Below are 27,981 nucleotides of genomic sequence, written 5' to 3'. Positions count from 1 at the left end.
CGATGAGGTTTTTGCTCCTAGTTTACAAGCTAGTATTTTTGAACGATGCTAGTGTGGGCAGCTAAGTATAAATATAGCATTAACCATATAGATGTAGAGACAGCATACTTGCATGCTCCATTGAGACACACCATCTATATGAGGAAGCCTTTAGGAGTTGAAACACAAAACCACACTGATTGTTGGAAGTTAAATAAAAGCCTTTATGGTTTGAGACAATCAGGGTTTGAGTGGAACCAATGTATAGTTAAAGAGCTAAATAAGATCGGTTTTCATGAATGTGTAGCGGATAAATGTCTCTTTAAAAGAGAAAATAATAATGGGTTAGTATCATTTTTGTTATTGTTTACAGATGATATAGCCATAATAACTAAAACTGACAAGGAAGCCATAGATATTGTTAAACAGTTAGAAACCAAATTTAAGATCAGAAATTTAGGAAATATTAGGCATTATTTGGGTCTAGATATCAATCAAACAGCTAGAGGTTATAAAATATCTCAATCTAGCAAAATAAGCCAAATGTTGAAACATTATGGCATGGAGCTATGTAAGCCAGCTAAAACGCCTATGGCACAGGATTTTCAACAAGAAGAAATCGAAAGTCCTAAATTTAGTAAGGAGGTCTACCAGTCTCTTATAGGTAGTTTATCTTATATAAGCAATTGGTCAAGACCTGATATTTCATTTGGAGTAAACCAATTAGCGAGATATAATGCAGAGCCAACTGATAGGCATTGGCAGGCCGCAAAGCGTATATTAGGATATCTGAAAATGACGATGCATTATGCATTGTATCTAGAACCTAACAATGATTTAGTATTGAGCGCATATGCTGATGCTAGTTTTGCTACTGATTTGACCACCAAAAAGTCCACATCGGGTATAGCTATCATGTTAGACAATTGTTTGATTGGCTGGAAATCAATTCGTCAAAAACATATTAGTCTATCTACTATGGAGGCAGAATTCTCATGTTTGTCACTAGTTTGTACTGATCTGATTTATTACAAACAACTAATGATGGATATTGGTTTAAAGATGGATTATCCAATTGTAATACATGAGGACAACCAAACTGCTATAAAAATGGCAACAAATTTAGCCGTTAAAACTAGATCTAAGTATACTGACATTAGGTATCTGAATGTTCGTCAGTGTATCCAAAGCAACATGGTTAAGTTGGAATATTGTATGTCGGAAGACAATATAGCTGATAATTTTACCAAAGCACAAGGTGCTATCAAACATAAAACGTGTTGTGAAAGCTATGGATTAAGAATCTAAACTGTATATATTGACCTGTCCAAAGGGGAGAATGTTAGGATATGCTTTGAGCCTAACAAGTTGTCCAGACAATATATGTGTTCTGTGACTTTAATATGAATATGTATTGTGTGACTTTAAAGTTTTCATGCTGATTCATTATAATGCTGAGTCATGCTGTAATTAGTTGTGAACATATTTAAGAAAGGAACTGTAACGTATTCAGCTGATGATAAGCTACCATTGTGTGTGGAGTTGCAACCATTGTGCTATCATCGGTTTGATGGATCTGCTACCATCGTGGTTTGTGAACCAGAGTGAGTTTGTTATTCTAACCAACTACTGTTTGTTTGGTAAGAAGATATCTGTAACTACTGGACTGATTTAACTGGCAAAGACTTGGAATTTGTTTAAAGACTATGAGATTGTTTTTCCACTATAAAGTAAGCTTTTGATAAACCAGTTTGCACATCTCTTATTCATTGCTCTCAGCAACGTTTCTCTGTGCTCTAAACTCTGCTGGTTGGTAACACAACAACAATATCCTTAACACAAACTTACATACAATATATAATCAATCAATCAATCAGTGTCTCATCTGAATACATATTTTTTCCTCTTACTCCTCCAATATTTATCATATCTTGATATTATCATTTCATTTGTTGTAACATTTTCCCCACATTTACTTTTATATTTGTACCTTTATCTATTCAACAATTTTATCCCAACCCAACCCTCCCCCCTCCCCACCCCCGACTTCCCAGAGCAAAAACAGGGTATAACATTTAACAAGCAAAAGCTAAAATATACTAACCTACTACAAAGTTTAAAACTCCCTCACACTCTTTAACTCCTCTTTTACAAATTCATCAACCTCCCTTTTGTAAATTCTCAAAATCAATTGGGTTAAATTCTTTCTTCCTGAATATAAAAGCCTTTTTCTTGGTATATAATCCAATAACTTTAACAATATTACAAACATTAACAAACACTGATAAGTTTCATTTTCATCCCTCAAACACCTTTCTTTTTCAACATTGCTCCCTAATAAGATTCTAAATTAAACATTTATCCTCTTTATTCCTTCATAAACCAATTATCCATTTCTAACTATTCAGCATTAAAAATTCTAAATTAAACATTTTAAAACTTTAAACATTTTATCACCTATACCTTTTAAAATAATATAATCTTATATTAAACATTTTAAAAACCTCTTAATGCATCAATAAGACCTTCTTAATTCATTTCTCAAAATATAAATTTCAAAACCTTCAGGAAACTATCCCTTAAATTTTTAATTAACCATTTCTATATTTTTTCCAGTACTTCTTCCTCAATCAACGTTGCTCCCTAATAAAGTTCTAAATTAGACATTTATCCTCTTTAATCCTTCATAAAATTAAACATTTTAAAACTTTAAACATTTTATCTCATATACCTTCTTAAAATACTATAATCTTGTTAAACATTTTAAAAATCTCTTAATACATCAATAAGACATTAAGTCATTTCTCAAAATATAAATTTCAAGCCCTTCAGAAAAGTATCCCTCAAATTTTTAATTAGCCATTTTAATACCTCGATAACTCTTAAAAAGCTATCATTTTTATATCCAAAACCAATTGTAATAACACACTTCTTTTATATTATTATCTTAGAATAAACTTTAAAAATACAAATTTAATTAAGCTTCTCAACCTATTGCCAAAATCCTCCCCAAAAAAGATTAATCTTCAGTTTTTCCCTTCTTTCTGTATTTTTTCCAGTCCTTTTTCTTCGATAATTCTTTCTTCTTCAGCATTGCTCCTCCTCCTGCTTTTATTTTCGAAAATTTTAAAATTTGGATTTGAGGTTGATGTCTCTTTGAAAGTTTTTGTCTTCTTAAAGTTATTTCATTTAATTTGAAACCCCCATAAATCTCTCTCAAGTCCTCCTGATTAAACTCTTCCAGATTCCTTTGCTTTCCCCTCTTGGTCTGGAAAGCATCCTTTTTATCCAAAGTCACATTAAACTGGATTTCTGCCCCATCTTCTTCCAACAGCTCACTACTGTCTAACAAGCCTTGAAATGATACTATATTCTCCTTTGTCTCCATGTTTTGAGTCAAAACAGTTTCCTCTTCCTGAGACATTTCTGATTTCTGATTTCTGATAGTGAGAACAAGTAATCAGTAGAATGGAAATGGCCTCCAGAAGTTGTGGGTGCTGGATCACTGGAGGCTTTCGAGAAGAGACTGGACAGCCACTTGTCAGAAAAGGTAGAGCCCTCTCTCCCCAGCAGAGGTGACTCAGAATATCCCTGACCCCCTCCAGCAATTACACCCCCCCCCCCCCCGTGGCTCCTTCCTCTCTGTCGTGGTGAGGGCAGCCTTGCCAAATTTCACACAGTCCCCAGGAAACGCAGCTCTTCTAACGGGAGCCCTGAATCACAAGTGCAGGAGGGGCCAGTGAGACCCACCCACCCAGGAAAAGGGTCGGCCCCATTCAGGCTAAGGGGCTTCCTTCGGAATTGCTCTGTCTCCGGACCCGCCAAGGCGCCTCTCTTTTGCTCTGGACAGAAACAGCGCCAAAAGACACACACTTCCACTGAAACCCAGCGGTGATGGGAGCGGACGGTAGCTTCTCTCTCTCTTGCTCACTCGCTCGCTCTCAGGGTCCGCTCGGTGACCCCCGCCCGGGAAAATGACGCTCCGAAGGGAGGCAGCAAGCCTCTGATCCCCTGGAAAGTTCTCCGCTCTTCCTTTCATTTTGGGGGCTTTTTCTGAAAAGAATGGGGGGAACCAACTGGACGCACCCCCCTCCCATCCCACCAGACCACGCCCCGTGGCTTCCCGGGGAGCCTGGCTCGGGTCGTGGGTGAAGCCGGGTGCTGCAGGAGCTGCAGAGGTGGAGGGAGAAGGAAGCGCCACCACTTTGCCAGAGGAGGAGCTGCGCGCTCGGAGGGCAGCAGGGCGGCTGGAAGGGGAGGGTGTCCTCTCCTTAGGCAGGGGGTCCTGGGAGCCTGGCCCTCCCCACGGCCCCACGCCGGGCTCCCCCGTGAACATCCTGCAGCTGCTCTACAAGGGGGGCTGCGGTGGGGTCCAGAGATCAGGAGGGCAAGGAATTGGGTCTGTGTTAAAGGTGTTCAAGGATCGAGCCCAATAACTCCATTACACAGATATTCATTTAATCAGCAATCTTTATTTATAACGTGTCTCATCCTTGCAGGTGCTGTACTGGAACTGGCTCTGGACCGCATGGTTGGACCTTAATTACCACTGGGGCGGAGCTAAGGTAAGGAGGGGTCAATGGGTTAGGGTGGACCCTGGGAGTCGACCTGGCCAGCCCCCCTGCCTCCTGGCCTGGGCATGAGGTCAGGCATTTATATGTGACAAAACCCCCTCTAAATGCCTGACCTGGGTGACTATGGATCGTGTGCGCACGAGGGATTATTTTTGAGAGGATGCCCAGTTTGGATGTTAGATATGTATGCTGTTTATTTTGTAAAGGTTTTGTTAGTATGTCAGCTGTCTGTTCTTCGGTATCACAGTGTATGACTTCTATGAACCCAATGTTGGAAAATTGCCTGACATGTTTGTGTTTTATGTCGATGTGTCTCGACCTCTGGCCCACTGCATCAGCTTTTGATATTTCAATGGCAGCTTTATTGTCCTCGTGAATAGTGATTGGGTAGGTGGGTTCGACCCAAACATTGGTGAGTAGGTCGTCAAACCAGACCAGGTTGTTGGCGGCTTTGGATAGGCATATGTACTCGGCTTCTGTCGTAGAGGTGGCTACCAGGTTCTGTTTACCTGTGTACCAATGTACTGGGCTGTTGTTGAGGAAGAACACGTAGCCTGATGTGCTCTTCCTACTTTTCACGTCCCCAGCCCAATCAGCGTCAGCGTAGCAGGTTAGTGTGGGTTTTGTGGACACTTCAGGCTCCAGAGATAGGTAGGCATCGGCACTGTGCTTCAGATACCTCAGTACCCTCTTGATAGCCTCCCAATGGTACACGGTGGGGTTACCTACGTGTCGGGATAATAGGTTAACTGGCAAGGCGATGTCGGGCCTTGTCCAGGTCGCAATGTACAGTAGTGACCCTATGGTGGATCTATAAAGTGTATTGTCCTTGAATGCTTCCGCTTAATTATACATATCCTTTAAAAAGTCCGGTTGCATTGGTGTCTCACAAGTTTTGGCATTAACCATATTGCATTTCTGTAAGAGTTCTAATATTTTGTCCTTTTGTGAGAGCTGGAAGCCCTTGTCAGTTTTCGTGATCTGTACCCCCAAGTATTTGTCGACTTTACCCAATATTTTTAGTGAGAAGTGTTTCCCCAACTCATCAGCAAAATTATTGCATTTGCTAGCCTGGTCACTGATGTATAATATATCGTCCACATATACCAGAACGTATTCAATGGAATTATTTGCCTTCTTAATGAAGAAGCAATTGTCCACTGAGGTGGCTGAGAATCCCATAGATCTCAAGATTTTGGATAAGCACTCGTACCAACGCTTCCCTGACTGTTTCAGTCCATACAAACTTCTATTTAGGATCCAGGTTTCTCCCTTTGTTGTGTTTTTGCTGGGGGGAGCCCTTACGTAAATCTCCTTATCGAGCTCAGCGTGTAGGTAGGCGGTCTGTACATCAAATTGATGGACTTCTAGGCCTAGTAAAGATGCTATTACCAGGGCGCATTTCACACTCTCGGCCCTGACTGTGGGGGAATATGTCTCTGTGTAGTCCTCTGGGTACTTTTGAGCGAACCCTTGCGCTACTAGTCTGGCCTTGTATAAGACTTTGTTATCCTCTAATGTCTTGATTTTGTAGACCCACCTGGTGCCTATGGGTGTCTTATCCTTTGGGACTTCAGAGGGAGTGTATACTTTTAGCTCCCTTAGACTATTCATTTCCCATTCCATGGCCTGCTCCCATTTAGCCCTTTCCTCCTCTGGTAACCTTAACACGTCATCGTATGTGTTGGGGGTTAGTTGGTTAGTGTGCATAGATAGGACATAGTCCTCTAGTTTTTTTGGTGTTTTACCCCTGTTTGCCCTAATTGGTCTGGCTGGTAGTGTCTCAGTGTCATGTAGGTATCTGGCCTCCTTCTCCGTGAGTGAGTCCAGCTTAATGTTGGGGTGGTTTTCCTTCCACTCTCTGACCTGTATCTCCTGTCTCTTTGGTTTGGCCTTTCCCTGCTCTACGTTCCCTTCTGTGGTGTGTTCTGTCTCCTCTAGTCTGTCTTTGGGTCTATCCTTATTGGAGAACACCTCATTGAGGTGTATTTTGGACCAGTTGGCGTTCTCATGGAAAACAGCCGTTCGAGATATTACGAATTTGTTGTTACTATCTATGAACCTGAATCCCTTTGTCCCCGGTTCATATCCCATAAACCTCAATCTCCTGGATACTTTGTCACCTTTGCGTCGTAATTGCCTGGGGATGTGTACATCAGCTGTAACCCCAAATACATGTAGGTGTGCTACCTGTGGTTTTCTCTGGTACATTAAATCATATGGAGTTTTGTTTAGCACGCTGGACCACAGTCTGTTTAATGTGTAATTTGAGTATATGAGCGCTTCTGACCAGAAGTGTTGCCTTAACCCCGCATCCTCTAGTGCGCACCTCATCATGGTTTGCAGTGTTCCATTTTTTCGTTCTATGACGCCATTCTGGAAGGCGGAGAACGGAGAAGAAGTGTAGTGTAATACCCCACGTGTTTTCAACCAGTGTGAGAAGTCGCTTGACAGAAATTCAGACCCGCGGTCTGTCATTATCTGTTTGATCTTAGTGTTATGTTGCGTTTCTACCCTTGCATAGAATTCTTTGAATTTTTGGAACACTTCATTTTTGTGTTTTAGGGTGTATACAAAGCCATAACGACTGAAGTCGTCAACTATGGTTAGGAAAAACCTTTTTTTGTACTTAATGGATGGTCTTAGTGGTCCCACTAGGTCCATGTGTATGAGTTGAAAGATAGAATCGGTGGTGCGTACCAATTTCTTTGGCCTGGGTTTCGTTTTTAGTTTTGAGCATTTGCAAACAGAACATTCGAGATAGTTCTCACAGTTTTTTATTTTTATGCCTTCGGAGCATTCCATCATTTTTTGTATAACTGGAAAGCTAATATGTCCTAATCTTCTATGCAATAGGTGTGCACAATTGTCATGTACTAACTTCCCTACTGATGGTTTCTTCTTGTCATGTGACTCGTGAGCACTTGGGTCGTTGGGTGTGTGTTCGTGGCTAACCCCCTCTACTTCCTTACTGTGGCTTTCTCTGTCTCCACTATCTGTGGTGTCTGACTTGACCCTTAGGTTAGTGTTCACCCTTGGGTGTGTGTCTCTGTCTGGGTGGAAGTATGGTAGGCCTCCTCTAACTACTGTCCTCCCCACACTTTTGCCTCCTCTGGTTATGTGCACTTCTCCTTTCTTGAATGTTACCTCAACGTTGTTGTCCCTGCTCAGCTTCAGGGTGGCAAGAATGTTGTAGGGTATATTTGGTATGAGTAGTACCCCCTCTATCACTCCTATCCCTGGCACGTATGTGTTCCCCTTCCCTGTCACTTGAACATTATTTTGGTTGGCCACCTTTATTATGAAGCTTTCCTTGGTAAATGATGTCAGTGATTTTTGGTCGTATGTGGTATGATTGGTGGCCCCTGAGTCTAGTAACCACGTGCCCTCTTTCTTGCCCTGATCAGTGGATTGTTCTTGGTCCCCCAGTCCATACAGTGACCTGGTTTGGCTCTCCCTGGAGCTATCCCTGTAACCTCTTCTATCTCTGGGGCTGGGGGAATCTCTACGCCTGTGTCTGTTGTCAGGCGAATGCCTGTCAGGGAATCTTGTCCTTTGCTCTGGCCTATCCCTTCGATGTGATCGATCCCTGTCCCTTGCGTTTCTAGGGCAATCCCTCTTATAGTGGTTTTTTGAACCGCATATGAAACATTCTGTCATATTGTGGCTCCTACTCTGGGATTCCACCCTCCTTGTTGGCCTCTGCTCCCTGCGGCTTAGTGAGCGGTCCTTCCTTAGACTATCCTCAGCAATGAGTTTGTTGGTTAGTGTCTCTAGTGTGAGTTTTTCTAGGCTGAGGTTATCTATTTGTGTGATGAAGGTGTCCCAGCTGGGGTCCAGGGAATTGACAATGATGCTAATCATGCTTCTCTCACTTATGATTTCCCCCCTTTGTGTTAGTTCAGCCCTGGTGGCATTTAATGATAATAAGTGTTTGCTCATAGAGGCTCCTGCCTTGAGCTTGGCTGAGTAAAACTCCCTAGAGAGCCTGGTGGTGGTTGCTACACTCTGACTATAGAACAAGCTGTGCATTTTGTGTATTACCTCTGAGGCTGTTAGGTGATGGCTAATGCTAGGGTAAATGCTGGGGGTAATACTGGCAATCACTATGTAGTATGCCTTGTGATGCATACAATCTAAGTCAAAAGTCCATGGTTTTTCTGGGGGATCAGTAACTAGAAACAACAAATTTTCTTTTAGGAGGGTGACTTGGAGTTGTTGGTTCCACTCCAAGAAATTATTCCCATCTAACTTCAGTTTGGGAAAGTCACTTGGCAAAGTCCCTGAATTGTAAGTTAAATTACTTACATTGTGTCGCTGTCCATGGTTTTGTGCATATGGAAACTTGCAATAAGGCAGGGGGATGACTGTTGCGAGTCTGTACTGACTTGCTTCTATGTTCTTGTATTGACTTGTCTCTATGTTCCATTCTCTTTCTCTCGTAGGTGGATTCTGCGCATGCCTGGGCTCCATTCTAGTCCAGCAGCCGTGGAGTGAGGAGCTCGTTCCTGTAGCTCCCGGGTGAAGGCCCCATTTGTCCGGATGGGCCTTCGGCTCTTCCTTGGCTGGCCTCGCGTGCTCGAAGGGCCTTCGGATCGCCGCCTGGATCCCCGGAAAGCTGTGCGGGTCAGCTGGGAAGTAAGGAGGTCCTGTTGGAGCCGCGTGTTGTGTTGGATGGCCTGGTCTGGCGCGGAGGCTGTGTCCTGGGGTCGGGCCGAGTCCCCTGCCTGCCGATGGTCCCATAGGCCTTGGTCCTGGTCGCCGGTCGGGTGAGTAGTCCCATCGCCTTCGGTACTCCATCCCTGGTCCCGGTGCTTCCATGGGTGGGCCCCCTGCGGGTCGCGGCTGGTGTTGGGCCCACATTGCAGTGATTGGTCCCTCTGGGTGGGCGTCGATGCCGATTCCCCTCGGGTCGGTGGTCCCTCTGGGCCTTCGTGGGGTGCCAGAGTATGCGTCCGGTAACTTTATCTTGTCCCCGAAGGCCGCGGTAAGTAGTTTTATTGCCCCATCGATCTCGAGCTCGGTAGACGAGCTTGTGGGTTTTGGTTTTGGGTCGCCCCAATTGTTTTTTTTTTTTTTTTTTTTTTTTTTATTGAAAAAGTTTTAAAAAAACAAACATATTTTCCCCACAACCCCCCATCACCCCCCACAACCCCCCCTCCCCCTCCCCGACTTCCCAGAGCAGAACACAAGGTATTTCTATTGATCTCTAACAATAATCTAAATTGCATAACCAATCATTAAACTAACATCCCTAAAAAAAAAATTCTTAACCCCCCATATATAAAATCCCATTTCTTAAACATAATACTTCTAATGTCACTTATATAACGCTTATACAAATAAAAGAAATCATTCATAAGCTATTTGATATTTTTTGGTCTGATACTTATTTTGTATATAATCAATCCATCTTCTCCAGTCCTGTATGTACCTTTCTTGTGTGTGATCCTTCAGATATGCTGAAATTTTAGCCATTTCAGCTAAATTAGTTACTTTCAGTATCCATTCACCAATAGTAGGCAAAAAGTCCTTCTTCCAGTATTGTGCTACCAACAATCTTGCTGCTGTTATCAAGTTCAAAATCAATTTAGTCTCTGCAACTGTACAGTCCGTAGTTATACCCAATAAGAACAACTGTGGAGTAAATTTCAGTCTCTTTTTAAGAATATTCTGGATCACCCACCAAATCTTTATCCAAAATGCTTTGATTTTTCTACAAGTCCACCATATATGATAATAAGTTGCATCATCACAGTCACATCTCCAACATTTAGCTTGCACATTAGAATACATACATGATAATTTTTTAGGATCTAAATGCCATCTATAAAACATTTTATAAAAATTTTCTCTTAAATTTTGTGCTTGTGTAAACTTCACATTTCTAATCCAAATCTTTTCCCAAGTTTCCATCATTACTGGCTCTTGAAAATTTTGTGCCCATTTAATCATACAGTCTTTAACCAATTCTGTCTCAGAATCTATTTCCAATAAAGCATTATACAACCTTTTAATATGCATTTGTTTTTGATCTCTAATTTGTTTTACCAAATTCTCTTCATTTTGCACAAAGCCAGTTTTTTGATCTTCCTTCCATCTAGCTTGAAGTTGACCATACTGAAACCATGTATAAATTATACCTTCTTCTCTCAGTGTATCTAAAGATTTCAAATACATTGCCCCCCTTTCCATAATAAGAAGCTCTTTATAAGTAATCACCTCCTGTTTTTGTTCTATACTTATATTTTCTATTGCATGTCTAGGATTTGCCCATAAAGGTATCTTATAATTTAACTTATATTGATATTTTTTCCAAACCCTTAACAAAGCATTTCTTAATATATGAACCTTAAATACTTTATCCACTTTTTTGTCATATAACAAATAGGCATGCCATCCATATAACAAATCATAACCTTCTAAATTCAAAATTCTCCTCTCAGTTAAATTAAACCAATCACTGATTTGTGATAAAACCGCTGCTTCATAATATAATCTTAAATTAGGCATTTTAAGACCCCCTCTTTCACGTGTATCTTGTATAATTTTCATTTTTATTCTGGGTTTTTTCCCTGCCCAAATAAAAGTATTAACACCTTTCTGCCATTCTCTCAGATTTTCATCTTTCTTAAGCACAGGTATCATTTGGAACAGAAATAAAAATCTAGGTAAAACATTCATTTTAATTGCAGCAATTCTTCCCAATAAAGACAACTGTAATTTTTTCCAATTTTCCATATCCTTCTGTACCTTCTGCCAAAGTACCTCATAATTATTTTTGTATAATTTTGTATTTGAAGCTGCTATGTATACCCCTAGATATTTAACCTTTTTAACTATTTCAAAATCTGTTAATCTTGCTAATTTGTCTCTTTCAAATGTAGTCATATTTTTAACTATCATCTTTGTCTTATGTGAATTAACTTTAAATCCTGATACCTTCCCATATTGATTAATTATATCCAATATGTATGGAGCCGACTCTGTAGGTTGAGATAAGGTAATAACCAAATCATCTGCAAAGGCTCTTAATCTATAATCTTGTTGTCTAATTACAATACCCTTCAGTTTTTGTGAATCACGTATCTTATTCAGTAATACCTCCAAAGTCAGAATAAATAATAATGGGGACAGAGGACACCCCTGTCTTGTTCCTTTCTCAATTTTAAAAGCCTCTGTTAAACCTCCATTAACTATGATTTGTGCTGATTGCTGCTGGTATATCGCTCTAATTGATTGTGTAAAATATTCCCCAAAGCGCATTTTCTCTATTATCTTAAACAAAAATTGCCAGTTCAAACGATCAAATGCCTTCTCTGCATCCAAGAATATAAACGCTGCAGGGACTTGGTTATTTTTTTCCAAATATTCCAATAAGTTTACAATTTGTCTAACATTGTATCTCATTTGTCTACCTTTTATAAACCCTGATTGATCACTGTGAATTATTTGTTGCATAACTGGCATTAGTCTATTGGCTAATATTTTAGCAAAAATCTTATAATCAGTATTCAGAAGTGAAATTGGCCTAAAATTCTCCGGTTTAATGGAATTTCGATCCTCCTTTGGAATTAATGAAACAAAGGCTGTTTTCCAAGAGGGTGGTACTCCTCCTCCTAATTGTATCTTATTAAATAAATTTTTTAGTGGTTCTAACATTTCAGATTGTAAGTGTTTATAATAAACAGCTGTTAGTCCATCTGTTCCCGGAGCCTTACCTATTTTTAATTGTTTAATTGCTCCAACAATTTCCTCAGAAGTTATTGGCTGATTCAATCTATCTCTCTGTTCCAACGTTAATTCAGGAATCTCCATCTTTAGATATCTATCAATATCAACATCTCGAATTGCATCTTTGGCATATAGTTTTGTGTAAAACTCCAAAAAAGCCTTTTTTATTAAATTCTGTTGATAAATCTCTTTACCTCTAAATTCTATTTTATCTATAATACGTGATTTCTGTTTTTTCCTCATCGTGTAAGCCAACCATCTCCCAGGTTTATTAGCATTGCAAAATGTGTTATGTCTGGCATATTGTATGCTAGTTGCTACTTGCCCCGCCATTAACATATTAAATTGCTGTCTTAAAATATTAATCATATCTTTTGCCTTTTTATCTCCTGGATTAATTATAAGTAATTGTTCTTTCTTTTTAATTTCCTCCTCTATCTCTTTCCGTCTATTTTGTTGTTTTAATCTATGTTTATTATTCAAAAAGATTAATGTTCCTCTCATATAAGCCTTACACGCATCCCATACCATCTCCATCGATGTTCCTTTATTCATATTATTAATAAAAAATTCTTTCATTTGTTTTTTAAGCTCACACAGATTGTCTTCATATCTAAATAAATTCTCATTTAGCCTCCAAGACCTCCTTTCCCCTCTCTCCTGCTCTAATTCCACCCAAACTGGGCTATGATCAGTTAAAGTTCTTGGACATATCTTCGTACTCTTCACCCTAGAAAAAAGATCGTTTGTAATTAATATAAAGTCAATCCTCGAAAAAGATTGGTGCCTGTCTGAGAAAAAAGTAAAATCACTCTCCAATACGTTCCTTTCTCTCCAAACGTCTCTAAGCTCCATATCCTCCAAAATATCAAAAAAAGATTTAGGCAACTTAGCACGCATGGAGATCTTGGAAAGACTTTTTTTATCTTTCTGGGTATCTAATACCCCATTCCAATCACCCATTAAAAATAAGGATCTATAGTCCCATTGTAGTATTTTAGTATGTAAAAGTTTGTAAAATTTATCTTGTTGTTGATTAGGTGCATATACTCCAATTACAAGCAGCTTCCCACTCTGTGTTATTAATTCAATTGCGATATATCTACCTTGAGTATCAGCCTCAATTAAATTGGCCACTAAGCCTCTTTTAACATATATTACTAGGCCGTTTTTCTTTTCTGGTGCTGATGCCACAAAATGTGTACCTAATTTCGAATTTATCAGGTACTTTTGATCTGAAGATTTAATATGCGTTTCTTGCAAACAAATAACATCGTTCTGAAATTGCTTCAAATAATGAAATATTTTCTTTCTTTTTTGTGGAGAATTTAAACCGTTAACATTCCAAGATAGAAATTTATTTGCCATCTCTGGGCGTTCCAAGCTTCGAGAGCATCAGCTGAACCTCCTCCGCCATTTTAGACTTCGGCCTAGCTCCTCCCACAGCTTGCGTTTTTTGGGCTTGTTGAGTTGGATCTTGAGGCTGTTGCGCCATATGTTGTTTATAGGTAGCCCTTGTCAGTCGTTGATCTTTTGGCAGCTGAATCATCGTTAATGACTCCAAAGTTGGTGGTGAACCCCCAGTCAGTAATGGATCTTCTTCCAGAATAGCTCCTCCAGCTAATACTTGAGCATAGGTTTGTGGTTGCCCTCCATCTTTCTCTTGTTGAGTAATTTCCAATTGCTTTCTAGCACCCCCTGGTGAGGGTGGCCTTCCAGCCTTTAAAACATTGGCATAAAAATCTTTTGCTTTTCCAACTGTGTTTAAGCGATGTCTTTGCCCAGCGTATGGCACTATTATCCCAAATGGGACATCCCATCTGTACTGAATTTGCTGGTTTCTTAGTTCGTTCACCAAAAAGCCAAACTGCTTTCTATCTCTTAACATTTTAGGAGGAAGCTCTTTCAGGACCACCAGCTCTTGTCCTTCCACTTTAATCTTATTTCTATAAGATGCTTGCAAAATATCATTTCTAACTCTCCTTGTTGTAAAATAGATCACCACATCTCTTGGTAGCTGCTTTTGTTTTGCCAGCCAGGAGTTGACCCTGTAAATTTTGTCCATTTGAATTGCCACATCTGCTGGCCTTTCTGGAATCAGCTCTGCTAAAGCATTGGAACAAACATCTTTTAAATTTTCACCACTCTTTTCTTTCAAACCTCTCAGCCTCAGGGCAAATTCCATTGACCTGTACTGTAACATAACCATCTCGTCATCCACTTTCTCTGTCTGTATCATAACCTCTCCCAGTTTAGTTGCAATCTCCAAATTAGCATCATCAATTTCCCGCACTCTCTCCTCAATCTTTAACATGTGAGTAGCCAGTCCTGAAACTGCAAAGACAATATCATCTCTTATTTCATCATGTTTTTCCTCCACCACACTTGTAAGTTTCTTTAACTCCTCTGAAAATCCTTTCATCATTTCTGTCTGATTATTCAGGGCACCCATTATAAATTCTTTAAGGTCTTGTGACTGTGTATCAGCCGGAAGTTGTTGTTTTTGAGTCACTACAGGGGAACCTCCTCCCCCTTTAGAAGTTGGTGGCTTTAGTTGTTTAGCAGCCATTTTATTTAAAAAAAAAGTTTTCCTTTTACAGCCAGAAAATCTTGTAAACAGTCTTAGAAAGTATATTCCAAAGTTTTTCCAAAATAAACAATCCTCTCTTCAAACTATACTCAAAGCCCAGTAGTTTTCTCTTCAGGCAGAGGGCTATTAACAAACAGTTTCCTTTTAACTTTCACTTTCCCTTCCGCCCATAACAAAGGCTTCCTCCCAGCCTCCAGCTCCAGAGAGCTCCGTTTGCAACAATGTATTCACAGAGTTAAGTTCTGTTTCTCTTAAAAAGCTTGCACTCTTACTTCCGCTCTGTCTGCCTTGTTGAAAATCATTAAAACTCACTGTTTGCCGGCAGAATTGGACGCAGACGTCTTGCTCTGAAGACAGAGGCACCAGCGATCCGGAGCGATGGGAGGGGTGAACTGGGGAGCTCTCACCCTCCGAGTCCCTGGAATTAATCCAGTGATTTACGGGGAGCTCTACCCACCCCCTCCGACTCTCCTCTCCTTCTTTGCCCCAATTGTTGTCGTAGTTCTGGGTGGTCGCCTCGGTGTAGGCCCCGATTCCCGCCATGAGATTTAAATCTCGGGAATCCATTGGTGATTGGTCGGCCATCTTTGGTGATGTCACCATCCAAGATGGCTGCCGCGAAAAGAGCGCGAATTCTTTTTCAGCCTTTTCGGTGGGTCTCTGGCAGGGGCAATCGTTTCTTACCGCATCTTCGGTGTCGTAGTCTGGCTAGCCCTCATCTTCCTCACTCGCTGCTTCGCAGTCCTCAACTAGGCTCCGAAGTTCCGCGATGAGGTCTGTGTTGTTCGGGGCTGAATTTATGAGTTTGAGGAGTTTTCTTTTTAGGTCGTTCTCCTTGCGTGCTGGGCTTTCAGGTTTCTCTCCTTCCTTGCCACATCTGGTTGGAGTGCATGGGTTGGAGAGTCGGTCGCTCGTCTCTGGCGCCTCCCCTTGCATGATTCCTGTCGATGGCAGCTGTTCTGCCATTTTCTTGGTGAATGCTCTGGTATTCACCCTGTTCATTGTTGCTGTCTGCTTGGAGTTCCTTGGCATATTCTGGAGTGGTTTTGGGCTATTCAACCATCCTCTGCTACCATATTGTTAAAGGTGTTCAAGGATCGAGCCCAATAACTCCATTACACAGATATTCATTTAATCAGCAATCTTTATTTATAACATGTCTCATCCTTGCAGGTGCTGTACTGGAACTGGCTCTGGACCGCATGGTTGGACCTTAAGTACCACTGGGGCGGAGCTAAGGTAAGGAGGGGTCAATGGGTTAGGGTGGACCCTGGGAGTCGACCTGGCCAGCCCCCCTGCCTCCTGGCCTGGGCATGAGGTCAGGCATTTATATGTGACAGTCTGGGGTCTCCAACGTAGAGGATGCTTGCTCCTCCAAAGGGAGAATGCTGAATGGCTTTGCGGGTCACCGAGGGAGACTGGCTGTGCTGCTCACTGGTCAGGGCTGGAGGGTGGAGGCTGCCCCACCGAGGGGGTCCTCAAAGAGAGGGAGGGAGGGAGGGAGAGAGAGAGAGAGGGAGAGAGGGAGGGAGGGAGGGAGGGAGGGAGGGAGAGAGAGAGAGAGAGAGAGAGAGAAACGGCTTTGCGTTCTGCTTTCTCCCCGCAGGGATTTGGATTGCTGGCAGATCTGAACTGGCCTTGGGGGAGTGATGGACACCGATAGAGGTAAAACTCCCAGACTTCTACCGGATGTTTCCCAGGAAACCCAGGAGAATGGCAGGGCAGGGGGGAAGAGGGCAGGACAGAGGAGAGGAGAGGATGAGAAAGGGGATGGAAGGATGGAAGGGAGAGGCAGGCAGGAGGAAGGAAGAAAAGGGAGGGAGGGAGGGAGATAGCAGGAAAAGAAAGGATGGAAAAGAAAGGAAGAAGGAAGAAAAATGAGAAAGGGAAAAGGAAGCAAGCAAGCAAGCCAGGGAGGAAAATGAGAAAGGGAAAAAGAAGGGAGGGAGGGAGAGAGGGAGGGAGGGAGGGAGGGAGATAGCAGGAAAAGAAAGGATGGAAAATAAAGGAAGAAGGAAGAAAAATGAGAAAGGGAAAAGGAAGGGAGGGAGGAAAGAAGGGAGGGAGGGAGATAGCAGGAAAAGAAAGGATGGAAAAGAGAGGAAGAAAGAAGAAAAATGAGAAAGGGAAAAGGGAGGGAGGGAGGACAGTACTTCAGGGCTACAGTGGATGTCAGCATTTCTGTAACGTCATCTTCCAAACTCCAAGGGGAGGACACCGAACTCTGGCTGATCCTGGTCGGAAAGTCCGGAGGAGGGAAGAGCGCCACAGGCAACACCATCCTCGGCCGGAAGGTGTTCAAGTCCATCTTGGCAGCAAAAACCATCACCCTGAGGTGCCAAAGGGGGCAGGGAACCTGGCAGGGCACGGACCGCTCTGTGGTCAACACGCCCGCCATGTTCAATTCTGAAGACTACACGGAGATTGTACTACATGAGATCAGGTCTTGTTTCGAGCTTTCCCGGCCCGGCCCACACGCCCTGATTTTTGTAACCTAGGTGGGGCACTTCACCGTGGATGATGCGGCCACTGCAAACAGGGTCCGGGATATCTTTGGGTCTGAGTCCACCAGCCACACGATCCTCCTCTTCACCTGCCTGGAGGATTTGGGAGGGTCCCCCCTGGACGAGTACATCCGAAAGTACGACAACAGGAATTTGCACGACTTGATCCGGCAGTGCGGGAACCACTTCTGCAGCTTCAACAACAAGGCCATGGGAGCCAAGCGGGAGAGGCAGGTCTCGGAGCTGATGGAGACAGTGCAGAAAACCGTTTTGGAGAACGGCGGACAATATTACGTCAACCGGCTGTACCTGGAGCCCAACTTCCGGGACGAGCACGTCTGGATATTTGTCGAGCATAACCGCAAGCCACACAAAAGCATCATCAACCTGCTCTTCCTTCTACTCCAGTTTTGGTGTGACGGACGGGTGTTTGTCTTCCTGAGAAATATATTGGTCGCGGTGATTCGCTTGTTTTTCCGTAAATTGTTTGCATGACGGCTTCATGTTGCCTCTAAATCCAGAAGTGACCTGATTTTTAATTCCCCTTTCTTTGCTCGAGAAATAAACAGTCGGAGATCTGCAGATCTGGTGTCCTCTCCACTTCTCTTTTGCCTTTGACTGCTGAAATGTGTGTGTATGTATGGTAGGGGGGTGTCAGCTGGGGGTCTTCCTCACCCTTCCTGGGGGCCAGTGGGAGACTTGGGTCCTTATCTTTGAAGACCCTCCTCCACCTTCTCCACGGCAGCCAGATCCTGCCCCATAACCCTCACGTCCTTGCCTTCACCCCAGTCCAGTACTGCCCAGGGGTGCTCCCCTCCCCGGTTGCACCAGTATCAAAGGGGTCTTTCCCCCTTAAACCGATAGCATCCCGGGTGGGTGAAGTTGCTTCTGTTACCAGATAGGAGGCAGTCAATCCTTGTGGGTGGCCCCTCTTTACCTTTGAAGGCTGACACCGATGCACCCCTCCCCAGATCCCCCATCTGCCCTATCTTTTGCTCTATAGTCCAGTGGTCCCCAATCTTTACAGCTTGATGGCACAGTGGGGAAGGGGAGAGGGGACCTGGCCCGCACACGGATGCGTGCGCTGGCCTGCCACTTGTGTCCCTTTCTGACTTACTGTAAGCTCTGTTCATTGGACTACTGCAACATGCTCTTCATGGGGCTAGCCTTGAAGAGTATCCAGCAGCTTCAGCTGGTGCAGAAGGGAGATGTGGGGGGATTTGGGGGGACCCCTAAGGCGATTCATGTTATACTGCTGTTCCGCGAGCTGCAGTGGTTGTTGGTTTGCTTCCAGGTTCAATTCAACTTTGGGTTATTGGCTATAAAGCCTTTTGTTGCAAGATTAACTCGCCCCACTTGTGCCAGGCCAAGAGTGGTGCGGTGGCCTAGAGGTGGAGTTCTCTCCTCACAATCTGGAGGCTGTGAGTTCTAGCAAGCGGGGTCCACAAGGAGACACTTTTTCCACCCTATGGAACAACCTGCTGCCCCCAGGGTGGGATCCACATCCACACTTCTGGCCTTCCAAAACGACTTGAAGACCTGGCTCTATCAACTGGCCTGGCTCCTCAGTTGGGGAGTGGTCGTCTAGGTGGTGGATGGGTTAGAGGGACCCCCTCCTCCAGGGGTGAAATCCAGCAGATTCTGACAGGCCCTGGAGAACCGGTAGCAGAAATTTTGAGTAGTTTGGAGAACTGGCAAATCGGGGGTGAAATCTAATTTTTTTTGCTACCGGTTCTGTGGGTGTGGCTTGGTGGGCGTAGCTTGGTGGTCATGTGACTGGGTGGGTGTGAGGGATCTCATGAAGATCGATGGTTCGTTGAGGGCACTTCCAAGAAAAGTCAGCACGCAAGGATGCAATCAAATTAAGTCTTTATTTAGAAGTAAAAGTGGAGTAAAATGAGTTCCCTGGCATGGAGGCATCCATGCCTGGATTGAGCCCATGGATCAGTCCCATAAGAAGGTAGAACAAGAGCAGAAAGAGCGGCCCTTGTGCAGGGGTTCTTATAGGGGCCCATGGCTCCTCCCTTACCAATGTGTGAGGGGGCCGGAGGACCATTAACTCTCCCCCAATGGGGCTGCAGGGGCCGGAGCTCCTTGACCCACCAGTGGGATCAAAAGTCCCTCTTTGCTCCCATCTGGTGGCCTTTTAAGAAACTGCCATGGCTGGCACAAAACACCTAACAATTCCCCTTCTTGCCAGCCAATGACAGGTGATGGTGAATATGAGTGAGAGGGCGAGCAGGTGTCATAGACATGCAGATACGTCGTTTACAGGACCAAACACAACCGCTTACACAGAAGGTTGTGTCGGTCAATGGGCACAGGTTTTGTGAACAGGTCAGCTAACTGGTCGGTTGTATTACAGTGCTTGATATGTACAAACCCCATTCTGACAAGCTGCCTGACATTCTTGTAGCGGATGTCTATGTGGCGGGACCTAGAGCCCACCGCGTATGCCCCAGAGATTCCAATTGTAGCCGTGTTATCTTCCTGAATTTGGATGGGCAGAGTAGGAGGTGCCCAGATGCTCGTTATCAGAGCATTGAACCAAATCAAGTCATTTGCAGTGTCTGATAGGCTGGCATATTCTGCCTCGGCCGTGGAGCAAGAAACAAATTTTTGCTGCCTAACATGCCAATGGATAGGACAGCCATTTAGCAGTATGAGGAAACCAGAGGTGCTCCGTCTACTCTTGGTGTCACCAGCCCAATCTGCATCTAAGTAAGCGGAGAGCTGGGTTGGCTTCCCCTTCTCTGGCTCCAGCATAAGGAGGGCATCGGCCGTGCCCCTGAGGTACCTGAGTACTCTCTTGACAGCATTCCAGTGGAATTCCTTTGGGTTTTCCATGTGCCTGGACAATAGATTTACAGCTAAAGCTATGTCAGGCCTGCTCCAATTGCTAATGTATAGCAAGGAGCCAATCACAGATCTATATAATTTGTTGCCTGTGAAGTCAGGGCTGTCTTTGTGATCGTGGCTGTAGTAATCACTTTGTATGGGGCTACGCGTTGGGTTAGATTCTGCCATTTTGCATTTGGCCAACAACTCCTCAAAATTTTTCGTTCTGGGATAATGCAAATCCCTTTTTAGTGGCCAAGATATGCACACCCAGATACCTGTCAACCCGCCCCAAGGACTTCAGGGTAAACTCTTTCCCCAGGGCCTTGGCAAATTCATCACACTAATCCTTGCCAGGCCCTACGTATAGGAGGTCGTCTACATAAACTAAAACCCGTTCTGTATCACCTTTGGTGTCACGTGTAAAAACGCACTCATCTGCATGAGATGCCCTGAAGCCAATTCGCTCTAAACCCTTTTTGAGGCAGTCGTACCAGTTTCCCCGACTGCTTGAGGCCATATAATCCATTTTGGAGTAACCATGTGTTTCCCCCCTCCTGCTGGTAACCAGGAGGGGCCCTCACGTAGATCTGCCGGTCCAAGTTGGTGTGGAGGTAGGCCGTCTGGATGTCGAATTGGTAGACTTTCTTCCCCAGAGCGGCTGCAGTTACGAGGGTGGCCTTGACGCTTTCTGCCCGGACAGTTGGAGAGTAGGTCTCTATGTAGTCCTCCATGTAGCGTTGGGCGAACCCCTGTGCTACCAAGCGGGCCTTGTACAGGTAGCGGCCATTGGCAAGTGGTTTGGCCTTGAAAACCCACCTTGTGCCAATGACCTTCTTCTCCTTTGGTGGTTGCCCGGGGGTGAAGACCTTGAGTTTTCTCAGGCTCTCCATTTCCTGTTCCATCGTGAGCTGCCACTTTTCCTGTTCTTCAATGGGCAGGTCCTGGATGTCAGAGAAAGTTTTTGGGGTGACCACGATGCGACGTTCCCAATGTCAATTCTCTTTGGTGGGACCCCCTTGTTGGACCGCTTTGGCCTTCTGACCTCCTGCCACTCACCACCCTTTTCCTTTGTGGGTTCCTCGCCAACTGGCTGTTCACGACCGGGATGTGGAGGCCCTCGGTCCCAGGCGTTGGGCATCATGGGCCTCTGAAGCCTCGCTGGAGGTGAAGAATCAGGTGAAGATGGCGTGTCTTCCCCCTCAGGACTGGACGGCTCATCCTCCTCATCTGGACCAAATAGGCTGACCTCTTCGTCCTGTTCCTCGCTCTCGTAGGTAGCAGGGTCTGTGGTTGCCTCAGGCGGTGTCGTGGTTGGTGCGGCTTTGCTGGGCCGGTTGATGTATGGGCCCAGATCATTTGAGTGGATCTGGGTCCAATTGGAGTCCTCTTCGAAGGAGGCAGATTGGGAAGTCACAGTCCTGCCCCCTTCTCCTAGGAACCGGTAGGCCTTGGAGCCAGGGGCATAACCCAAGAACCTCAGTCTCTGGGAGACGGATCTCCCCTTCTTCCGCAGCTGCTTGGGGATGTGCACCCAAGCGTAGGAGCCAAATACACGCAAGTGTCCCAAACTTGGCTTCCTACCGTGGACCAGAAAGTATGGGGTCTGGTTCACAACGCTGCTCCAGGTGCAGTTCAGGGTGTAATTGGCGTAATGTACCGCCTCCGCCCAGTACGATTCCGCAACTCCAGCATCCGCAATCAGGCTGCGCCCCATGGTCTGCAGGATGCCGTTTCGTTTTTCTACCATGCCATTCTGCGCAGGAGTAAAAGGTGCTGTATGAAAATGGTGTATTCCCTTATGCTTTATCCAGTCCTGGAATTTTCGGGACATGAACTCTGCCCCACGGTTGCTCTGCAGCTGCGTGATCCTGGTCTTGCGCTGGGTTTCGACGTAGTTATACAGTGATTTTATGGTGTCAAAGGCCTCAGACTTTTCTGCAAGGGTATACACATGGCCATACCGTGAGAAATCATCAACGGCAGTGAGGAAATACTGCCTCTTTCCTAGGGACGGTGGAAATGGCCCAACCAAATCAACATGTATTAATTGATATGGGTATTGGGTTTTACGCAGTGACACCTTAGGTATTGGGGCGGCCTTCCTCTTTGCCCTCTTACAGATGGCACAGTCCAGAAACACCTCACAATCCTGGAGATGAACCCCCTCAGTGAATTCCCCCATCTTTTTGACCACTGGGAAGCTGGCATAGCCTAACCTCCGATGTAAGAGGTGGGCACATTTGGTATGAAGTTGCTTCCTCACTGACACCCTCTTGGCTCTGGTTGTCTTGGGCGGTGCTGGTACCTTAGGCCCTTCTTTGAGCTTACCTGCCTTAGGTGCCTGCTGAGGCTCGGGTTTCTTGCCTGCATTGGGCTTGGAAGGCCGTGGGGCTGGCTGTGGAGCCTTTCTCTCTCTCTGTGCACAGGCCCCTTCTGAGGTGGCACCCTGTGAGTTGTCTCCTGTAGCTGGGTACTCGGGGGAGAAATATGGTAAACCATTTATAATGGTAACATTCCCAATGACCTTTTTGTCTTGAGTGACATGACCTCCCCCTTTGCAAAACAATACCTCCACACTGCCATCATCACATAACTTGGTTATACTCAACAGGTTATTGGCGATAGAGGGAGCATGTAACACAACTTCAACATTGCCCAGCCCTGGTACAGAGACAGTGCCTTCCCCAACAACCAAAGCATTGTTACCATTAGCAACCTTAACGGAGGACTTAATTCTCCTTAACCTCTTAAAGCCTTGCTTCATGTTAGCAATGTGAGATGAAGCCCCAGAGTCCAGTAACCAGAGGCCAGTAGGGCCATCAGCCTGTGTGGCGGGGGTGAGGTAAGTAGTACACACAAAATTGCCCTTAGCACCACCTTTGCCCCCGCCAGGCCCCCTTCTCTGCCCCCTGCCCCTTCCTTGATTGGAACCACGCTTAGGTCCTTGCTGATAATGGGGCAGTCCTTCTTCAGATGCTCCTCAGAGCCACAGATGAAACACTTGGGTAGAGCGTTAACCTGCTCTGAACTCTGGTGCCTTCTGTTGATGCAATGAGTTGTGGCCCTGGTGTACTCTCCTGCATCTCTACGCCTCCTGTCTTCCTCATTGAGCCTCCCTGTGAGGTAGGACAGAGTCATGGCTTCCTTTCTGGTTCCCTCTAGTGAGACAATAAAATTGCCCCAACTTTCATCCAGGGATGCCAGATTGACAGCGATCATGTTGGCCTCAGTCATGGGGTAGTCCCTGAGCACCAGTTCTGCCCTGAGTGCCTTCAACTTTCCCAGGTGCTCAGCCATGCTAGCCCCAAATTTCAGCTTGGTGTTATAATTTAATTTAATTTAATATTTAAATTTATATACTGCCCTTCTCCCGAATGACTCAGGGCAGTGAACAGCCAGAAGTAAAAAAACATCAAATACAAAATTTATAAACAATTTAAAAATAAATTAAACATTTTGGCCCGACAGTTAAAATCCCCCATTAAAAATCCAAATTAAAATACACAATTGGAGAGATTAGGCCAGCCCGACTTGATGAAATAAAAAGGTTTTGAGGGCTCGACGGAAAGTACGTAAGTCCGGAATCGTCCGTATCTCCGGGGGGAGCTCGTTCCAGAGGGCAGGTGCTCCCACAGAGAAAGCTGTCCCCTGGGGGCCGCCAGTCGGCATTGTTTGGCCGACGGCACCCAGAGCAGCCCCTCTCTGTGGGAGCATACTGGCCGGTGGGAAGCTCTTGGTGGCAGAAGGCAGTCCCGTAAATATCCAGGCCCTAAGCCATGGAGCGCTCTAAAGGTGGTCACCAACACCTTGAATCGCACCCGGAGGACCACCGGGAGCCAGTGCAGCTCACACAGGAGAGGTGTTACATGGGAGCGCCATGACGCTCCCATAATCACCCGCGTGGCTGCATTCTGGACCAGTTGGAGCCTCCGGGTGCTCTTCAAGGGGAGCCTCATGTAGAGAGCATTGCAGTAGTCCAGGCGGGAAGTGACGAGTGCCTGAGTGACCATGCGTAGGGAGTCCCGATCCAGAAAGGGACGCAACTGGCGAATCAGGCGAACCTGATAAAAAGCCCCCCTGGCCACGGCCGTCACATGCTCTTCTAAAGACAGCTGTGCATCCAGGAGGACACCCAAGTTGCGAGCCCTCTCTGTGGGGGCCAACGACTCGCCCCCAATAGTCAGAGATGGCACCAACTGACTATATCAGGATGCCGGAAGCCACAGCCACTCTGTCTTGGATGGGTTGAGCTTGAGCCTGTTTCTCCCCATCCAGATCCGTACGGACTCCAGACACCGGGACATCACGTCAAGGGCATCATTGGGGTGGTCTGGGGTGGAGATGTACAGCTGAGTGTCATCAGCGTACTGATGGTACTTCACCCCGAAACCACGGATGATCTCACCCAGCGGCTTCACATAAATGTTGAACAGAAGGGGCGAGAGGACCGACCCCTGTGGCACCCCACATACAAGGCACCTCGGGGTCGACCTCTGGCCCCCCGTCAACACAAACTGTGACCAGTCAGAGAGGAAGGAGAACCACCGCAACACGGTGCCCCCCCACCCCGAACCTGTCCAACCGGAGCAGCATGATACCATGGTCGATGGTATCAAAAGCCGCTGAGAGATCTAACAGGACCAGGACAGAGGAACAGCCCCTGTCCCGAGCCCTCCAGAGATCATCAACCAATGCGACCAATGCCGTTTCTGTGCTGTGCCTAGGCCTGAAGCCCGACTGGAATGGCTCAAGATAGACCGCTTCATCCAGGTACTGGGGAAACTGTTGTGCCACCACACTCTCAACAACCTTCGCCAGAAAGCGAAGGTTGGAGACTGGACGATAATTTGCTAAAACAGCTGGGTCCAGGGAGGGCTTCTTGAGGAGGGGCCTCACCACCGCCTCTTTCAAGGCGGCGGGAAAGTAGCCCTCTCTCAAAGAAGCGTTAACAACCCCCTGGAGCCAGCCTCGTGTAACCTCCCGGGAAGCCAGCACCAACCAGGAGGGACATGGGTCCAATAAACAAATGGCCGTGCTGAGTCTACCCAGAATCCTGTCGTCTTCGGGGGTCACCGGGTCAACCTCCTCCCAGATAACACTCTCAAGACCTGCCTCCATCACCCCACCTGCATCTACCCAGTCAGAGTCCAAGCCTTCCCGAATCTGAGCGATTTTGTCATGCAGATACTGCACAAAATCCTCAGCCCTGCCCTCCAAGGGGTCCTCCCGCACTCCCAGATGGAGCAGGGAGCGGGTCACCCTAAACAGGGCGGCCGGGCGGTTATCCGCAGACACAATAAGAATGGAAAAATAATTAAACTTTACCGTTTTTATCGCCACTAGGTAGGTCTTAATATGAGACCTTACCAGTGTTCGGTAAGATTTGGAAAAGCTAGCCCTCCAACTGCTCTCTAGGCGTCTCTTCCGGCGCTTCATCTCCCTCAGCTCCTCGGAGAACCAGGTAGCTAAGTGAGATCGGCGGCAGGTCAGAGGCCGCAAAGGCATGACACGGTCCAAAGCTCCAGCGGCCGCCCTATCCCAGGCGGCCACCAGGTCTTCAGCCGGGTCGTGAGCCAGAGCCTCAGGGAAAGGCCCAAGCTCCATCTGGAACCTATCAGGATCCATCAGGCGCCTGGGGCGGAACCACCTAGTCGGTTCCGCCTCCCTGCGGTGGAGTGTAGCGGTTTGAAGGTCAAGTTGAAGGAGAGAATGGTCAGACCATGACAAGGGTTTAATCACTACATCCCCTATATCTAAACCATTCAGCCACTGGCCAGAGATGAAAACCAAGTCCAGAGTGTGTCCCCCTATGTGTGTTATAGAACTCTGTTGTGAGTCTTGTGGTGGAGCCCAAGCTATCACTATTGAATAGGCTATATAACAACCCCCAAATCTCACCAGCTGTGAGCCCATCTGGAATGCTGGGGTACAATTTAGCATCCAGTGAGCTCAGTAGAGTGGTATAGGCTTTCCTGTGGTACCACTCTTCTTGAGGCCCCCAAGGGAAAGGTGGGGGGTCTAAAACCATTTCTAGGGTCCCTTCTTTTAAGAGACATACCTGTATTTGTTTATTCCATATGTTGAAATTTTCACACCCCCAGATGCAGTTTTTCAAAGCTATTCGGAAGTACTGAGGAAAAGGAATAAGCAGGAGCAGAAAATACCTGTCCATTCTGCTGTCCTTGGTACCTTTGGGAGGATTCCATTGAAGTAAATGGGAGAGGGATCCCTCTGCTGGCGAGTGTAGGTATTTTTCTCTGATTATTTTTCTCCTTTTCAGATGGGGCCAACTGAGCATGCTCAGAATTCTTTTTTTTTTCCCCTTTAATTTATATGCCGCCCTTCTCCAGAGACTTAGGGCGGCTTACAATGCGTTAAGCAATAGCCTTCATACTTTTGTATATTTATACAAAGTCAGCTTATTGCCCCCACAATCTGGGTCCTCATTTCACCTACCTTTGAAAGGATGGAAGGCTGAGTCAACCTTGAGCCTGGTGAGATTTGAACTTGCAGTAATTGCAAGCAGTAGATGTTAATAACAGTGCTTTAGTCCACTGTACTACAGGCTCATTCCAGCCCAGGAGCTGATGGGAGCGGACCTCTCTCTCCGTGCCTGTGGAGCTCTGAAGAGTCTTCTGGAAGCCCCTCCAGTACTGGAAAATTTACTAGGGGGCAAAGGCTGCAGGATGGGGCCGGAAAAGCCCGAAAATGCCGAGGATCGCCTGGAGGGGCCCACCGCTGGTCCTGAAGACTCTGGAGGAGGCAGCCATCTTGGGAGGTGGGAGGCTCAGCTGGAGGCCCCCTGAAGTCATCCAGGTGAGTCCTCCGTTGCCTCGGTGGGGGTGTTGGGAAGGCTGGAGCCCCCAGGGGTTCTTCTGGGACTCTCTGGGTCGTGGCTGGGGGCTCCGGACTGGACGCTCCCCCTTGTTGGTCTCCTGGGGGTAGTGAGGGAGGCTGGCTGCCCCTGAGGTTGAGGTCACAGTCATCGTGGCCTCCAGGGCCACGACCAGGACTTGGATTGCAGCCCTGATGCCCACTGCAGCAGGTGCGGCTGGGCAGACTTCGAGGCTTGCCTGTGGGGGGGGGGGCGAGCACTTTGCATGCTGCTTCAGCTGGCTGCCATCGGTTGCTGGGCCTTGTGGCCTAGCTGAGGCCCACCAAGCCTCTCTGGAGTAGGTAGCCTGGGGGCCACCATGTTGCTTCCGGTTGGCCCCGGAAGCTGCAGGTCACGATTTGGCGGGAATTTTCCTGCTAAAAGCTCCGGGTCCCCGGGGTCCCCCAGGGTGGCCTGCGCCATGTTAGGGAGCCTCCTGGATGCTGGGGAAGGACTTACCCGGTGTCCAGAGGCCCCCTGCACTGGTGTCCCACGTGGCTGGGCTCCTGGCGTCCCTCAGGTTACTAGGAGTGTTTGTAGCAGCTCTCTGCTTTCCTCGCCAGTGAGCTGGTCTACGCTGGGGGTGGCCTGGCCCCTGGCCGCCTCCCCGGTGTCCTGGCAGTCCTGGGTGGACTGCTGGCCTTCCATGCTTTCTGTTCTGTCCCCGTCCCCACACACACACAAACAGCCAGCCGGGGGTTAAAGAATTACTTGGCACACACAAGGTTCATTATCAGGAACTTGGCAGCAATACGATAACCGTCTGCCAAGTGCTTTACTTCAAGAAGAGGGAGTTTTCCTCCACCAGATAATCACCAACAAATACACACAGTTTTCAAAAACAGTCCAGCTCAAACAGAAACCTTCAGCAGATTCAGGCGTTGT

General features: G+C 46.1%; 1 protein-coding gene across 1 annotated transcript; it reads left to right on the top strand.

The window, feature by feature from the left end:
• Positions 1–16,526: 16,526 nt before the first annotated feature.
• On the top strand, positions 16,527–17,876 carry LOC139317749 (GTPase IMAP family member 2-like). Its single transcript, XM_070944817.1, is given in 2 exon segments — positions 16,527–16,542; positions 17,086–17,876. Coding segments are annotated over 2 exon segments (807 nt in total).
• The last annotated feature ends 10,105 nt before the right edge of the window (positions 17,877–27,981 follow it).

This window comes from Pituophis catenifer, unplaced genomic scaffold (genome assembly GCF_029215685.1).
Source record: "Pituophis catenifer annectens isolate HBS135680 unplaced genomic scaffold, rPitCat1.0.hap2 SCAF_5, whole genome shotgun sequence".
In the NCBI taxonomy this organism is placed as follows: Eukaryota; Metazoa; Chordata; class Lepidosauria; order Squamata; family Colubridae; genus Pituophis; species Pituophis catenifer.
The sequence above is the reverse complement of the archived record's forward strand: the minus strand, read 5'-3'. Positions and strand labels throughout refer to the sequence as shown.